At 37.6% G+C, this 17,507-nt stretch overlaps 1 protein-coding gene across 1 annotated transcript in view; it reads right to left on the reverse strand.

Annotated features, from left to right (window-relative positions):
* Positions 1-17,507, reverse strand: part of DCC (DCC netrin 1 receptor) — a 729,366-nt gene that overhangs the window by 408,008 nt on the left and 303,851 nt on the right. The window contains exon 6 of the mRNA XM_087954238.1: positions 1,723-1,877. Within this exon, the coding sequence (XP_087810364.1) occupies positions 1,723-1,877 (155 nt within the window). The remainder of the gene's footprint in view (positions 1-1,722; positions 1,878-17,507) is intronic.

Raw genomic sequence — 17,507 nt, forward strand, 5'->3', positions numbered from 1 at the left:
ATATGCATCGAGGCCCAACATTTTTTCCTCAAATCTTTCTATAGTGATCATGCTCTTACAGTATTCCATGTTAGGTCAGGCTACAAATTTATAGTGCTGCATAACTTCTTTGGAATTTTTTCTCTCTGTTTTCTGAGGAACCTGAAACCTCCTGGTTTCAAGGAGTCCCTCCTGCCCTTGTTTCAGATTTAAACATGAAAAATACTACTACACCATTTGGAAATTATTGGGCCTGGAGTAGGAGATGGACAATGGGGGATTCAACTTTTCTTTCTTCTCCTGACAGGAAATTTTCTTCAAAGATATAGTTTTTATTGGGAAGAAGTTCATTCTGGCTTGTTAAAAGGTGCATGTACAACACAAAAGACACCTATTTTTTAACATATAATTAAAGGAGGAAGCAAAATCAGAATTAGACTGCTTGGCATGAGGGTTCTGTGCCTCCTTTATATATGGCACTGTTTCTCATAATAACAGTTGGGAGAGACCTTGGAGATTCCTAGTCAAATCCCCTGCACAAGGAGAAGACCATACCATACCATTTCAAAAATGTGGTTGTCTAATCTCTTCTTAAAAGCCTCTAATGATGACAGACCCTGAACATCTGGAGACAAATTGTTCCAGTGGTTAATTGTTCTCATTATGAGGAAATTTCTCCTCAGTTCAAGGGGTTTTCTCCTTGATTAGTTTCCATCTATACCTCAACAACTTTAAGATATGTGGCCCCAAAGGTGCTTCTTCAGGAGGCAACTGGACTTTTTTTTTCTTTTGAAGATGTTTCACTTCTCATTCAAGAAGCTTCTTCAGCTCTGACAGGATAGTGGGGAATGGGAGGATTTATATCCATTTATTATATTAATATCTTCCATTTCCCACAATCCTTCCATTCTCAAGAAAATCCAGTTGCCTCCTGAAAAAGCACCTTTGGGACAATCATGACCTGGATGACTGAGAATCTCTACAGACTTTAAGATATGTGGACTTCATCTCCAAGAATTTTGGTATGCTGGCTGGGGAATTCTGGATATTGAAGTCTACATATTTTAAGATTGCTGAGGTTGAAAAACACTGATTTAAGGGCAATCACTCTGTAAACTGTCTGGTGAGTTCAAGGTTTAAGTCAATGATTCTGAGTATAGCAGACCATGGTTGAGGAGAAGTCACTGAATAAAGTACATTTTGAATAGGGCTTGGTACAAATAAGATATGGGTACTTTATTACTGTAACCTTATGTCAGAATTGAAAGGGTATAATTGGAAGGATTGTTTTTCAAGGAATACTACAAATGTCCTTGACTGGATTAAGATCTCTCACTTAAATTGCATTGCAAAGAACGCCTTCTAGTAGATCTGGTTTAGTCTACAAATCTAGCTAAATGTACTGCATAGTGTTATTATATCATCATTTCCAATAGATAATGACTAATTAAAATAACTCATATAGAAAAAAAAAACCCAGCTATTAGAAAAGAGCAAAGGTGACTAAAAAAAATCACAGAAGGTCATGGGGAAATGGTTTTCACCTTTTTTCTCTCCATCCTTACTTTCGAAGCAATCATTTAATCTGTGTACCTTATTACATTATTACTAAGTGCTAACTTTGAAAACCCACCTTGCTATATTACCATTAAAAAAAAAACAGATTTGCTGGAATCATTTTACAATTTAGGTTGAAGCTGTTGAACTGGTTTCAAAGGTGTAATAACAACCACTGATAATTACCACTATCTGAAAATAATCACTAGGAATGACAACTTCTCCGTTCTTGATCCACTGTACTGTAGGGGCTGGTTTTCCAGAGACAGCACATTCAAACTCGATGTCCATACTTTCATAGGCATAGAGATTTGAAGGGTGAGTGATAAACCACGGAGGAACTGCAAAAACAAAGAGAAAGAGAGATCAGAATGAAAGCTGTTACCATAAACCTAATACGCAATTATTTATCTGTGACAAATCCTCAGCTATCAGACAAAATGCAGTCAGTAGATCAAACTTGGGTGGTTAAGGTGTTGGCCTAATAACCAGGAGACTATGAGTTCCAGTCCTGCCTTAGGCAAAAAAGCTAGCTAGGTAACTTTGGGCCAAACACCAGGAAAACATGAGTTATAATCCCACTTTAGGCACAAAAGCTGCCTGGGTAACTTTGGGCGAATAGGAGAACATTAGTTCTAGTCCCACCTTGGACATTAAAGCTGATTAGGTGACTTTGGACCAATCAGCAAGAGACTGTGAGTTCTAGTCCCACTTTAGACATAAAAGCTGGACGAGTCACTCTCTCTTGGCACAACCCACCTTACAGGGAGAAGGAAGGAATATTAGGCATGTTTGCCACCTTGAGTTATTTATAAAAATAATAAAGGCAAAATATAAATAAATAAGTAAATAAATAAAAATATACCATCCAATTCCATAGTATTGTGATACATGGTCTTTTACCTAACTTGTGATTGACTTTACAAAATAAACCAGGGTGAGCAACAATTTTCCAAGACTGCAGGAAGAAGATGTAAGCCAAACGATCTTTTCAGAGGACAAATTCTTATTAAGCTGGCAATTATCTGTTGTCTTGTATTACTATAATGTATTAACACTTTTCCTGTATAGTATGTGATATGCTAATTTAATTTAATTTCATCATTATCATAATACTAGTTATAGTATGATAGAAATTTGCAATTCAAGGGAAACTGCTAATAACATCACATTTCTAATGAGTTTTTCTATCATCAAAAAAGATGGGAGGTGGAGGGAATCCATCCTGTTCATCAGCTTTCAACAAGGGAACAATATTCATTATTCTGAATATTCATAGCTGCAAGAAAGCCAGATTAGATTTTTAATTTTCAGGATAGCATCCACGGCTTGTTTTTTGACATGGAAAATGCAATTGTGTTTCTGAAGCAGCCATGCGTGATGTCAGAATAATACAGTTTTTACAGTTGTATCAATACAAGGAGGAATTATCTAATAGAATATACACGTATAACTAATGCTGAGTTCTCTGGGTTGCAAAATTATCAGACCCTATAGATCATTATATTTATTTTACACTTACTGATAGCTCAAGAGTCAGTTTGGGGTAGTGGTTAACGCAGAGGTAGAGAACGATGGCCCCTTTATGACTGAGCATGGCTGGCTCAGGAATTCTGGGAGTTAAAATCCATCAGTTATGCAAAGGCCATTGTTCCCCACTCTGGGTTAAAGCATCACACCCAAAATTGGGAGACCATACATTCTAATCCTGCCTTAGGTACAAAGTCAGCTGGGTGACCTTGAGCCAATCACTCTCTCTCTCAACCCGAAGAGGATTTTGTTGTTCAGTCACTAAGTCTTGTCCAACTATTCACTGTCAACCCTGGAGCCATCTTGGAATGTCTTCAGGGTTGCCACAGCGAGGCTGAAGAGAGCTGTGGGAAAGGGAGGGGGAGTAGAGATAACTGAGGGAATATATAGCCAAAATAACATTCTTTCTTCTGAGAACCAAGGATATTCTCATTAGCACATGGAAGGGCATGGACAGGAGCCACCTAGTTTGAGGAAGGTAACCTGATTATGGCATGTGATGATTGTGGGTAATGGGGGAAAGAAGATTTTGAATTGAGTGGGGAAAACCCGGGGGACTTCAGAGTCAGGTTTTCACCAGCTGTGCCAAAATGACATGCCTAATAAATCTATACTTTGAGGAAGCCTTGGGGCTTGGAGTTTTGATTTCATCTGAGCTGTTAACTTGGAATCCTGACATTCACGATCCTATGAACTATAGCACATCAGCCTCCCCAGTTCTTCTCCACCCAAACTCATGTTCATTGCATCAATGATACTATCTAACATCTCATCCTCTGCTGTCCCCTTCTCCATTTGCTTTCCACCTTTCCCAACATCAGGGTCTTTTCCAATGAGTCCTCTCTTCTCCTTTCACTCCCTGAGCAGTGATCACAATTCCACAGAAGAAAAAAAGAAAGATAGATAAACATCAGCCCAAAGGACTTTTATGAAACATGTAACTCAGTGGTGGGATTCAATTTTTTTTACTACCGGTTCTGTGGCCATGGCTTGGTGCATGGCAGGGGAAGGATACTGTGTAAAATCTCCAGTCAGAGGTGGTATTTGCCAATTCTCCGAACTACTCACAATTTCCGCTACCGGTTCTCCAGAACTGGTCAGAACCTGCTGAATATCACCTCTGATGTAACCCCAGAAAGAGAAACATAAGTTTATTTAAAAATATACATCTTTGGACTTCCGGTTTGGGCTTCTTTGGAGACGGACCAAAATCGCGATCGTCCACGGCTTTGATCCGTGCTCATCACTGACTGAAGCGTCCCGAGCCACCCGGATTTGGGGCTAAAGCCATCCCGTAGAGGTAGTGAAGAAGGCGGAGCCATAAGCAGGGTTGAGGAGAGCTGCATCTTTCCTCCTCGGCTGGCCGTTACTCCCTTTCCCAAAGGCGGTTGCAGCAGCGGTCAGAAATGGCCACCTCAAAGAAGAACCTGACCGGACAAGATTGTGCAGGAGGAAGTTTAAAGGAGAAAGTTTGACTGACCAGATTGAACGGAGAACATCTATTTAAGGTACCTGGAACCTGAATTTTAAAGACTAATAGTATTCCTAAAAAAAGATTTTAAGCTGCGAAAGAGAAAGGGAAAGGAAATGGAATTGGCTTTTTTCCCTGTAACATTGACAGTTTTAACTGACTTGGAACATTAAGAAGAAGAGATTCGAATAAGAAATTGATACTAATCCACTTTGACATTAATAGGCTATTTCTAGCTGAAAATAAAGTGTCAAAGGGATAAAGATTCTTGGATAATTTAAAAACTTTCTTTAAAGAAAGAAAGAAAGCAGCAGAGGGAAAAAGGAAAAAAGAGGGTGGAATCTGGAAAATGGAAGAGACCACCTGGAACTTTAAAACAAATTGATAGTGGAATTTTAACAAGGCTTGCAAAGGATACATTGTAGCTGAAACATTATTACAAGATAACAAAACCCCTGAAAAGAGAAAGTGAGAAAAGAAGCAAGAAACAATTTTGAATTATTGGATAATTCCTGGAATTTTGGATGGAGGATCCTAATGAAATAAAATAAAATCAATTGGGGGTTGTTTAATTTTTTTAAAAAATGGCATTACTCCTTGAAGAGTTAAAAATGAGACTTAAAGAACAAAAAGAAGAAGCACAAGATGGAAGAGGATCTTTTGGCTTCGTATTTCAATTTTTAGAAATGGAGATCTTGAACTATGAAAAACAACAAGAAACACTGGCAGAACAAGAATGGCGGGACAACGAAGAAGCCATCTTAAATGACCAAGCAATTTTAAGCGGGGTAAAAAGGGGAAGGGGGGAAAGGGAGTTAAAAACTTAAGCACTGAAGCAACAACCCAAAAAAAGAGTAATTTGAAAAGTAATCATAATATCAGGAAGAAACAGAAGGGAGGATCACAGAAGGGAGAATCAGATAGAAAATGGAATAAAAAGGGGAGGGAGAAGAAGAGAGGGAAGAGGGAAAGGAAAAGAAGCTACAAAGGACAGAAACAAGATATAGAGGTACAGCAAAAGCGTACAAGAATTAAAGGTATAAACCTGTTTAAAAGACACAGAGACAATGGTTAAGATTTAACTTAAGGAGAGGATTCTGAAAGGGTGCATGGGATAGCATTGTTATATTAGAAATAGAAAAGGGTTAGAAAATATGATTAAAGTGATAGAAAAAATTCTATTGATGTGTAGTGGAATATTTGTTTGTAAAGAGAATAAGGCTCTCAATGATTTAAAAAGAACGTTTAAAAAAAACTGAAAAGAAACATGGAAGATTTTTATCAGTTGACAAGATGAACTTGAATAAGAATAATAACTTTATTGACTACTGTTAATAACTATTGCTTGGTTTTTTTATTTAAAGACAGTAATAAGTAAAATATGAAATATAGATGATTAAAGTGAAAGACAACTGATAGGTAATGTTTGTTAAAAGAAATAGAAATGTAAAAGATTGTTATCAATATTAATGGCAGAGCTGTACTTGAATAGAATAATTATTCCATTTACTATTGTTATACATATATACACAGATATATATATACATATATACTTTTTTCTTTTAAGAATTTAGTGGGTATTTTTCAGGGAATGTACCAAGCAGAATTCGATTGAAAATAGGTATGTGTTATAAAATAGAGGTTAGAAAATGAATGTTATAACTGTAAAGGTGTAACTTAAATTTTTATATAAGATTTGAAAAAAGATACAAAGGTGTTATACTCCAGTCTAGTAATTACAGGGGGAAATTTGTTTTATGAGAAAAGATAATATGAAATTGTAAACAGGACAGACAAAAGTATAAAAAGATTGATTAGAAAGATTTTAAAAATTAGAAAAAGATATGTAATTGAATTAAAAAAGGAATGAGATAATTTAAAATAAGGCTATAGGAAGTAAAGAAAGGGAAAAGCTACCAAAAATTGTGAAAATAGTAATAAGATATAGATTAGAATGTATAAGATAAATATGTATTGAGTTTATGTTTGTATGGAGAAGTGATAATCCGGGGCAACGCTGTTCTCAAAAAAAGATATTTTATTTGTATGTGTATGTTTTGTGAAAACTTAAATGAAACTTATACACACACACACACACACACACACACACACATATATCTTTGGTCAGCAGCAATTCAATATTAAAAAGAACCAAAGCTACCAAAGCTAACAACTTTAAAATTAACAAGATCACGATCAAAAGAAGCAGATCAAGCAGGGAAAATAAATGTACGAATATGTTCATTTCTACTTCTGCAAACTTAATAAATGTGTTCTATAATTTGTTCTCCTCAGAGTCAATTTGGAAAAGTACGGAGGGGTGTGTACAGGGGAAGTTGTGCCATTTTAAAAAGAGATGAAAGGTATTGGCATTATCCAATAGCTAGATCTATGAAAACGCTAAGAAAACAGTGACCCTATTAAACCTACTTTGCTTAAAAACACTGTTATTAAAAAGAGAAATTTCAAAGAAAAGCTGAAAAGAACGTTCCCATATATTATTAACTGAAATGAACCCCCACAGCCTCGAGAAGGTTTCTGCAATATAAAACCACACTGTGACACTGAGAGGAAACCTGATTTTTCTTTTCCCCTCATGAAAATATTGAAAATAATGGATGAAAATACTGAGAACTATACTAGTTTTAGATCATTCATTTGGGGGTGGGGGAGATAAAACCCAGAAAAAATTGGAGCACAACTTGAATTTAGTTTTCACAGAAGTAGCTAAGGAAATATTAATGTCCAATACAGTGAATTGAAGAAGAAAAATTACCATTGAGTACAGCATGAATCCAAAATCAATATGTTCATAATTCAGAAATTCCGATGGACCACATTTGTTAACCATTCCTAAAAAGCTCAGTGGTGGACAATTTTTTGTACCTCACAGTTGGATTTTTGCAATTTTTTTGTTTCTCTGAAATTGGAATCTTCTCACTTTTTCTCCTCTAGGAACTCAACCTGCCCTGCCCTACAATTCTTTGTTCATTATCTCATCACAACATTGTGAAGGAGAGGACACAGAATGATAAGGACTTGGCAATATCACTTAATGAACTTTCACTGGTGACGGTGGATTTGAAGTTTTATTTTTTATTTACTTAATTTATTTATTTTTGTCAATTGCTTACAAGATAATAGTTATAAGTAAAAACATAGTTATGAATACATGGATACATATAAGAAAAATAAAAAATAAAAATAAAAGAAACAATAGGACAGGGATGGTAGGCACGTTGGTGCGCTTATGCATGCCCCCTACAGATCTCTTAGGAAAGGGGTGAGGTCAATAGTAGACAGTCTAAGGTTAAAGTTTTTTGGCTTTGGGGAAGAAACCACAGAGTCAGGGAGAGTATTCCAGACATTGACCACTCTGTTGCTAAAGTATTCATTGACATTGCAATGTATGATTTTATATACTATACTTAGATCGGACAGAAGGCGGCATAGTTCTAGATTTTCTAGGTCTAGAATTTAGAGTCTGGTGGCATAAGGTATTCTACAACGAGTAGAGGAGTGGAGAACTCTTCTTGTGAAATGTTTCTGGACTTTCTCAACTGTGTTAATATCAGATACGTAATGTGGATTCCAGACTAATGAGCTGTATTCGAGTATTGGTCTAGCAAATGTTTTGTATGCTCTAGTTATCAGTGTAATATTACCAGAGAAAAAGGTACGTAAGATTAGGTTAAAAACTTTCAATGCCTTTTTGGCTATGTAGTTACAGTGGGCTCTAGCACTTAGATCATTAGAGATGAGTACTCCAAGACCCTTGACAGAGTATAGATCATCAACAAGGTCTTGACTATTCAGTCTGTATTTTATTTTTTTATTTTTTATTTTGCCAATATGTAGGACAGAACATTTATTTGTTCAGATTTGAAGTTGCCATTTGTTTGACCATTCTGATACACAGTCAAGGTCTTTTTGAAGGGTAGCAGTATTGTCTGTGGTGTTGAATAGCTTTATATAATCAGCGAAGAGAACGCAGTTGCTCTTAATATGATCACAGATGTCATTTATGTAGAGTATGAAGAGAGTTGGTCCTAGAACACTGCCTTGGGGGACACCACTGTTGACAGGTACAGAATTTGATAGGACGCTCCCAATTTTGACCATTTGTTGTCTGTTTGACAGGAATGCTTCTATCCAGTTATGCAGTTGTCCAGAGATACCATAAGATTTTAGTTTTAGGAGTAGTTTGTCATGTACCACTGAATCAAAGGCTTTACAGAAGTCTATGTAGATTGCGTCTATTGTTTTGCCCTGATCGAGTTGTGTCGTCCATATGTTTTTTCAGTGTAAGCGTTGCAGATTACATGATAGTTTTTTTCTGAAACCAAATTGTTTATTAGAGAGTAGGTTATTTGTTTCTAAGTGGAGGATGATGGATTGGTTAATAACTGATTCCATGTCTTTACACGTGATGCAGCATAAAAAGATTAGACTGTAATTTTCAACTAGGCTGGGGTCTCCCTTTTTGAAGATGGAGATGACCATGGCTTGTGACCATAGTTTTGGTAAGGAGCTGGTCCTGAATGATTTTTCAAAGATTGTGCTTAGAGGTTCGACTATGGCAGTGGATAGCTTTTTTAAGAAGTAGGCACATATTCCGTCCGGTCCAACAGACAGAGATGGTTTTAGATTGCATAGTGCTTTTCAACATTGTCTTCTGTAAAATCGATATGTATTGGTTCGACTAGGAAATACTGGGCATGATCCATCGCTGCTTACAAATACTGACCCAAAGAATGTGTTAAAAAGGTTGGCTTTAATGGTATCATCGTTGCAGTCTTTACCATTAGGTCCTTTCAGTGGTGGGATGGACCTTGAGTCTTTTAGTTTGTTGTTTACAAAATTGTAGAAAGCATGGGTGGAATTGGTGCGTAGAAGGTTTTCTTCTTGTTTAATGTGATAATTGGTGCATTCAGTTTTTATCTGGTGGCATAAATTTTTGTATCAGCTTTTGAAGTTGGCAATGTGACCAGATTTGTTTTTCGGCCAAAGTGATTTCTTTTTGGATTGAAGCTTCCTTACTGTTATGGGTAATTTGTTTTTTCTGGTTTTGGGAGTTGTTGACTTCAAGTAAAAATATGTTGTTATGGTCTTCTACAGAGAATAGAAATTGCCATTCAAGGGATGAGAGATCGTTGTTTATAAGATCATAGTTGCCTTTTTTGAAATTATAATTGAGGATTCCGTCATTGTGATGATTTTTGTGTGGACGTATGTTGAGACAAAAGTCAATCATGTTGTGGTCACTGTTGGAAAAGGGTTCTTTAATTTGTATTCCGTAAATTGAATTCAAACTATTGCAGAAGATGAGATCGAGGCAGTCGTTAAGTCTAGTGTTGTTGGTTAGTAGTTGTTCTAGTCCCAGATTTGTTACTGCATTGTAGAAGGTTGCATGTGTGGGTTCAGTTGTACATTCATTAAGGGTCCAGTTAATATGAGGTAGATTGAAGTCACCAAGAAAGATAAAAGCGTATGGGCAGGGTGCTGCCCATGTTAGTTGTGTATTTAGCTTGTTTGCACATTCGATGTCATAATCAGGAGCTCTGTAACATAATAAGAACCAAATGTGATATTTAAGGACAGTTCACAGATGATGGTCTCAGGAATAGCAAGCTCCTGGGTAACTTGGATGTTTTTTAGATGTAGCGACTTTTTATAAAAGATAGCAACACCACCTCCTTTACGGATTTCGCAATCTGATCGGTAAACATGATATTCTCTTACTGTGGTAATGGAGTCAGGGAGAGATGCATTGAGCCATGTTTCACAGACAAATATAATGTCGAATTTAGCTGTATTTAGTAAGAGGAGAAATTCAGGTATTTTATTTACAAGACTTCTTTCATTGAGTAGCTTGCATTTAAGGCCAGTTGTGGTTGGAATAGAGGTAGTTAGGGGCGGGCGTGCCTAGTTTTGAGTGATGTTGGATTGGATGGGGTGGGGTTGAATGTGGAGTTGTGGGTTGTGTGACTTTCTTTTGATTCAATCAGCTCTGTAGTCAATGTATAGGTCCTTTTCTCCATTGTCTAGGCGGTTTTTGAGGTCTGCGCGGAGTTCACAGGAGTGGATTCTTTTCAGTATGGATAAGTCTGGTCTTGAGCAAAGTTTTTTGTGGTTGGGATTGGTTTTTGCAATGGCATTTATTGTATGAATGAATATGCGTTTGCTGTGCTCATTTTTGCATACAACTCTACAAAATCTTGGGGCCACAGAGACGTCATTGTATTTGCACCCAGGGCCATCTCTGGTTATTTCAGTGATATCTTCAGGAGAAATGTTTGTTGTATTAGAGTTGCTTATAATGTCACAAACTTTGGTGATATTGTCTGATTCGTTGGTGTCTTCGAGGCCAAATAAGATGGCATTTGGATGTTTCTGTTCATGTTCCATGGTGTCTCTGATGAGTAAGGAGATATTATTTGTGGAATTATTTGAAGGGATAGTAATTGTTTGTGGCTGTGGTTTGATGGTTATTTTTGGTTGTAGTTGTGATTGTAGTTGAGGTAGTGGTTGTGATTGTTGTGGGATTTGATTTTGAGCTGATAGGTACTCACTTATCTGTGCTGTATTGTTGTTTCAAAACGTGTTGCTAAGCGTTCTCCTATTGAGTGAATGAGTGATTCTATGCTTTCAACTCTGTCAGGTATGGTACTCAGTTTGTTTAGCTTAGGAGAACATGATGGACATAGATAAAAGAATGTATCTGAATTTTTAACCATATCAGCTAGGCTTTTGTTTGCATTTAAGCAGGCAGGGTGGGCTAGATTATTGCATAGGCGGCATTTGATGTAAATTTTGCTTTCATTGATGGTTTGTAGACATCTGAAACATGTGCAGGAGTCTGGGAGGTTATTAGTAGAGATATTTATCTTTTGTTTTGGTTTGGAATTTTTAGCTGGCATGGTCAATGGCAATAATACAGTAATCCATGACATAGCTAGTTAATGTGATAGGTAGACAGTTACTTAATAAATGTTGGTAATTAATAAATGTTAATTGATATGGTAGAGAACAAATCAAAAGTAAGGTTACTTATTACTAAAAATCAATCAATCAATCAATAGGTTATTCAAATCACTCTAATCAAATAATTTTACTAAGCAACAAACAGCCTAATTTATTACAGTAATTACTAAACACACTGGTCAATTAAATTCACTAAATCACTGATTTTACTAATCAGATATTTAGTAATTACACTATATGCACTAAACACTCAATCATACTAATCAATAAAAACAATAAATCAATTAATCATTTGATAAAAGTTAATTATTTTAAAGAAATTGATTTTTTGAGATAATGAAAGTAATGAAGTAGTATTGAGAGTTAGTAAGTAAAGGGTTATTGCTTTGCTTTGCTTTGCTTAGCTGTTGCTGATATCTGAGAATAGGTTTATAACCCCTAATAAACTGGCAGGAGGTCTGTTTTCCTGGGCTGTTTGAAAACAATCAGTGAGCAAGGGTTTACACTCTCTTTCTTGTTTTGTAGATTGAGTTTTTGAGATAGTAAAGATGCACCCTCTAAATCCACCCTCTAGGAGTAAAACCTTCACCCCTAAATCCTACTAGTTCTTTTTAATTTGGGGTAAAAAGAAATTAGATAACCCTTTCAGTCTCAGGAGCTTCTGAATTATTTAACCATTAGTTCAGAAGTCAGAAAGTAATTTAAAATACAGGTAGTCCTCGACTTACAATAGTTAATGTAGTGACCGTTTGACGTTACAACTGATAAAAGTGACTTGTGACCGTTTTTCACACTTAAAATTGTCACATGATCAAAATTCAAATGTTTGGCAACTGGTTCATTTTTATGAAGGTTGCAATGTCCTGCAATCTCACGATCCTCTTTTGCAACCTTATGACAAGCAAACTCAATGGGGAAGCCAGATTCACTTAAAAACCATGTTACTAACTTAAAAACTGCTGTGATTCACTCAACAACTGTGGCAAGAATGGTTGTAAAATGAAACAAAAGTTGCTTAACAAATGTTTTACTTAGCAACATAAATTTTAGGGTCAATTGTGGTCATAAGTCGAGGACTACCCGTACCAAGTTAAAAACAGGCATGTTAGAGCAAGGTAGCATAGCAGTAAATCTCCAAAATATCTCTGCTGAGTGTTGTTGAAATCAGTGTTTACAAAATCATAAAGGAATAAGAATGAAGCTCTCTTTAAAAAAAAAAAAAAGCTTGGAACATTTTTTTCATCATACAGCTTTGAACAAATTTATGTATACCGTTGATAGTGCTAAATAATTATCAAAGTTAAACAAAGCAATGTCATTTTTCAGAGAGGAATAATACAGAAAGATGAACAAAAACCACCAATGATGATATTAGCTTTCCAGGCTTGTACCCTGGTTCACGTGATGGGAGTTCAACTCACATTATTCCCCCAACAATGTGATACAACAGCTGTAGAATTATAAGAGCCAATTTATTTGTAGGGTACTAGATTTCACAAAGGTGAAGAGGAATGTGGGAGTAGGAGATCAAAGGATTGCTGTAATCAATTCCTACCTGTTCAAAGGAGATATTAATAAATTATTTCAAACGAGAATGGGGTTCAATTTCCTTGACATACCACTGACAATGAAACATGACTGGGTGACTTCAAAAAACCATTTCCTTTTTATTTTCTGAAAACTCTTTTTCCTCCATATTTGTATCTCATTCTACTTCGTGACAAGAGCTCAGATGCCAAGAAATGAAATTCTGCATCAAAGACATGCAAGTATTCAAGCTCACAATGAAAAATGCCAAGCATGTTCTCTAATGAGCCCACAAAGGTATCTCAGCAGCCAATTGAAAGATTACTGGCAAAGGAGCTAGTTATGGAAAGTGCATGACCAGATGACTTTACCATTTTCTCAAAATGTCTTCTTTGGAAATGACATCCTCTTTCAGTGAATAGAGAGTAAAGCCAGTGGAGGCAGAAAGAATTTGCTCTTTTCAAATGCATTGAGATTTATTGTGGTTATTCCCAAGACTATCACGACTGTCATTTAGCTCTTGAAGAGACAGTTGGGGAAAGGAGAAGTTAGGAAATAGTCTGGTGAATTGATGAGTGTCAGCGTTTGAACTAACCGACTCAAAACCAATAAACTCTGAGACAATCAATTCCTCAAAGTTCCATTTCATTAGAGTGGTCGTATTGGCACATCTGAGAAAGCCCAAATCCGAGAATTTCGGTTTTTCCCTTCCCAAAAGAGAAATCCAAGATCCATACCCTTCACTCATCAGTCCATCACATGGTCCAATCAAATCTTCATTCCAAATGGAGACATCATCCCAGTCACTCTCTTTCCTTGACATGTCCTTGACTCTCTGAGAATGTTCTTATGTCTATTCTTCTACCCCACTACGAAATTCCCCCTCCCAAAATCCCAGGTACTGAATGTGTCAGCCTCCAAGCTTCCAAGAACAAAAATGGCGTTCAAGGCTGACAATGACTACTGGAACTAAGAAATTGTGCTGTGATGGGTAGACAGAGAGAGAGGGGGGTAGTGAGAAATGAGGGATAGGTTATCATAGGAAAGGGGTTGAAAATCCATGTCCAACCTCAATTTGTGGATTGCTGGAGACCTGGATCTCTCTGGCTGATGTTCTTAAATGCCAAATCTAATGTAGTAAAGTCATTCTAATCCATATTTTAAACTTGGATTAAATGAAGATGGTGTGTATGATCAAAACTTGAGTGAGTAAGGAAAAGGGGTGTATACTTACAACAGTCTTGATCTCAAGATACAGGTAGTGCACTGGGGCACTTCTCCATTAGGAAATTATGATTGTCATTAGACCTAACTACTTCCAGAATAGATGAAGCTTCCAAGTAGTCTTCAAGCTAGCCCACACCAGACAGGACCCAAGGTCCGGACTATGCAAAGAGGCTTCAGAAACAGCTCAGCACATAGGGACAGGATGTAAGATGCAGGCAAGAACAACATGAACAACCAAATAGTTGGCATTGTGTTCAGGAATATCTGCACAGTGTATGGGCTACACCAGAGATGTCCAACATTGGCAACCTTAAGACTTGACAACTTCAACTCCCAGAATTCCCCAGCCAGTAAGACTTGAAGTCTACAAGTCTTAAAGTTGCCAAGGCTGGAGGCCCCTGGGCTAGACCATCCCAAGTTCAGATGAGAGATTCCATAGAAGTTCATAGAAAATAACAGGGGCTAAGATTCTGTGAGGTTTCCAGATCCAGACAGACAGGTAGTACTGACCAATCAACCAGGTATCCTAGTAGTAGGCCAGAACCAGAATACAGTGGTGGTGATTGATGTATCAGTGCCAAGTGACAGTAACATCAGGAAGAAGGAGTATGAGAAGCTGGAAAAGTATTAGGCCCTGAAGAATGTGGAAAGTAAAAGCCAAGGCGATCCCATGGTAGTAGGAAGGAACACTTGAAGCTGTGACTCCTAAGCCAGGAGAGGGGCTCTAACAAGTCCCAGGAATGAACATATAGCTCTCTATCCAGCAACAGTGCAGTATTAGGAACAGCTAAAATTCTGCACAGAACACTCAAACTTCCAGGGCTTTAGTAGAAGACTTGAGTTTGTCAAACCACTTACAAAAATGACAAACTTTTGAAGAAACTAAAGAAATTAGAACATGACAAGAAAGCCCCCAACAACTCACAACAACACCTGAAACAATTAGTATATAACGTTTCCAACAGAGAACTCACCAAAACAGAAACAGATGTCCTAACCAAAGGATTCAATTATGCTATAGCACCCAAAAAAATCCCCACAGAATCCATCATATGTGCAGTAGAATCCAGCCTAACTAAATTAAATACAGATGAAGCTGATAGAATAAGACACCAAGTTACTAACATCCTATGCACAAGCAAACCACCCAAAAGCAACCTGCACAAAGAGGAACTAAAAGCCCTGCAAGCCCTAAAAAAAGACAGCAGCATAATCATACTTCCAGCAGACAAAGGTAATGCCACAGTAGTAATGGATAGAAAAGACTATGAAACAAAATTGACAGACCTACTCCAAGACTCCACAACAAACCCATAAACACGGACCCAACCACATATCTGGAAAAATTAACCAAGAAGAAAATTATAACCAGCCACATGAGCAAAGAGATCCAACAGACGATCATCCCAAGAGAAAAATCTTCCAGATGCCCCAAACTATACGGCCTCCCAAAAATACACAAAGAAGGCATACCTCTCAGACCCATAGTCAGCTCCAGAGGAGCACCACTACAAAACCTAGCTAAACACTTAGCAAAACAGCTACAGCCCCATGCTGAAACAGCAGCTTCACATGTACAAAACTCATACCACTTCTTGGAAATGATCAAAGATCTACACGTGGAACAAGAAGATGTGCTTGTAAGTTTCGATGTGTTTTCACTATTCACTCAAGTCCCGATAAAAGAAACTCTTGAAATCATCAAAAATAAATACCAACCAGCTAAACACCTCATGGAACTAACAGAGCACTGCTTAACCAACACATATTTCATATACAAAGGACAAAGATACAAGCAAATTGAAGGAGCCCCTATGGGATCACCACTGTCACCCGTCATTGCAAACCTGTTCATGGAAGAATTCGAATCCAGAGCCCTGGCTAATGCCACCCACAAACCCAAACTATGGTTAACATACATCAATGACACATTTTGGCCCCATGGAAAAGAAAACCTAAACAATTTCCTAACACACCTAAACAGCACACACCCCAAAATTAAGTTCACCATGGAAACGGAAACAAACAAACAACTACAATTCCTAGATGTAGTAATCTACAAAAAACAGATGGCACACTAGGACACACCATATACCAGAAGAAAACACACACCAACCGCTACCTCAACGCCCAATCCCACCACCACCCAGCACAGATAAACTCCGTGGCCAAAACACTAATTGCTAGAACCAAATGCCTGGCAGACAAGTCACACATAAAGACTGAACTATGCACCCTGACTAAAGTACTGACAGCCAACGGCTTCCACAAAAGCAAAATCACCAGCTTGATCCACAAAAACACATTGAGACATAATGGAGACCTAGAAGATGAACAAACCTATGGAACAGCTGTCCTGCCCTACATAAGAGGTACTACAGACAAAATCAGTAAGATACTACACAGGCATCACATCAAGACTGCCTTCAAAACAGACAGAAAAATAGCAGCCATCCTTAGCAACCCCAAAGATAAAATTGACCTGGAAAACCAAGGCATATAAAAGTCCCCTGTGCATCATGCCCGGCCACATACATTGGACAGACCAATAGAAGAATAAGTACCCGCCTGGATGAACACAAAAATGCAGTAAAACAAGCTGGAACACACTTCCTCACTAGTCCAACACATGGAAGCCACAGGTCATAGCATCAACTTCAATGGCACCAAAACCCTAGCCATTATAGAAAACCCTAGCCACAGAATTATCAGAGAAGCCATAGAGATTGAAAAAAGACCTGAAAGCATGAATAGAAGAGATGATTCCACCAGACTGTCGATCATTTGGAAGCCTGCACTCACAAATAAAAAATTCTAGACACCACTAGCCAGGCAAACACCTGGGCACAAACAGATCCCCCTGATACCTCCAGCTCAAACACACCCCAGCCAGGCACCCAGATGAAACCCAGCTTCCTAACAAATGATAGCTGTCCATTTACTCGAGCCAAGCTGCACTAAAGGCCTCCATTAAAGTAACACAATGCTGCCAGCCAATCAAGACACAAAAAGAGCCAAAAACAGACAGAAGATATTAGAAACACCAATCAAGCAGAACACAGCAAACTCCAAGACCAATAAACACAGACCAAGACTCCCAACCAATCAGGATGAAGGAAAACCATGAAGCAAAAAGCCCCAAATTTAAAACAGAAATGGCTGTGAAAGTCACTCAGCACATATACAGAAGCCTGATGATGGCAGATGAGATTCTGCCAAATTTAAATATAAG

Source organism: Notechis scutatus, chromosome 2, assembly GCF_049901735.1.
Source record: "Notechis scutatus isolate UNSWTSFEM ecotype Mainland chromosome 2, rNotScu1.2, whole genome shotgun sequence".
Classification (NCBI taxonomy): domain Eukaryota; kingdom Metazoa; phylum Chordata; class Lepidosauria; order Squamata; family Elapidae; genus Notechis; species Notechis scutatus.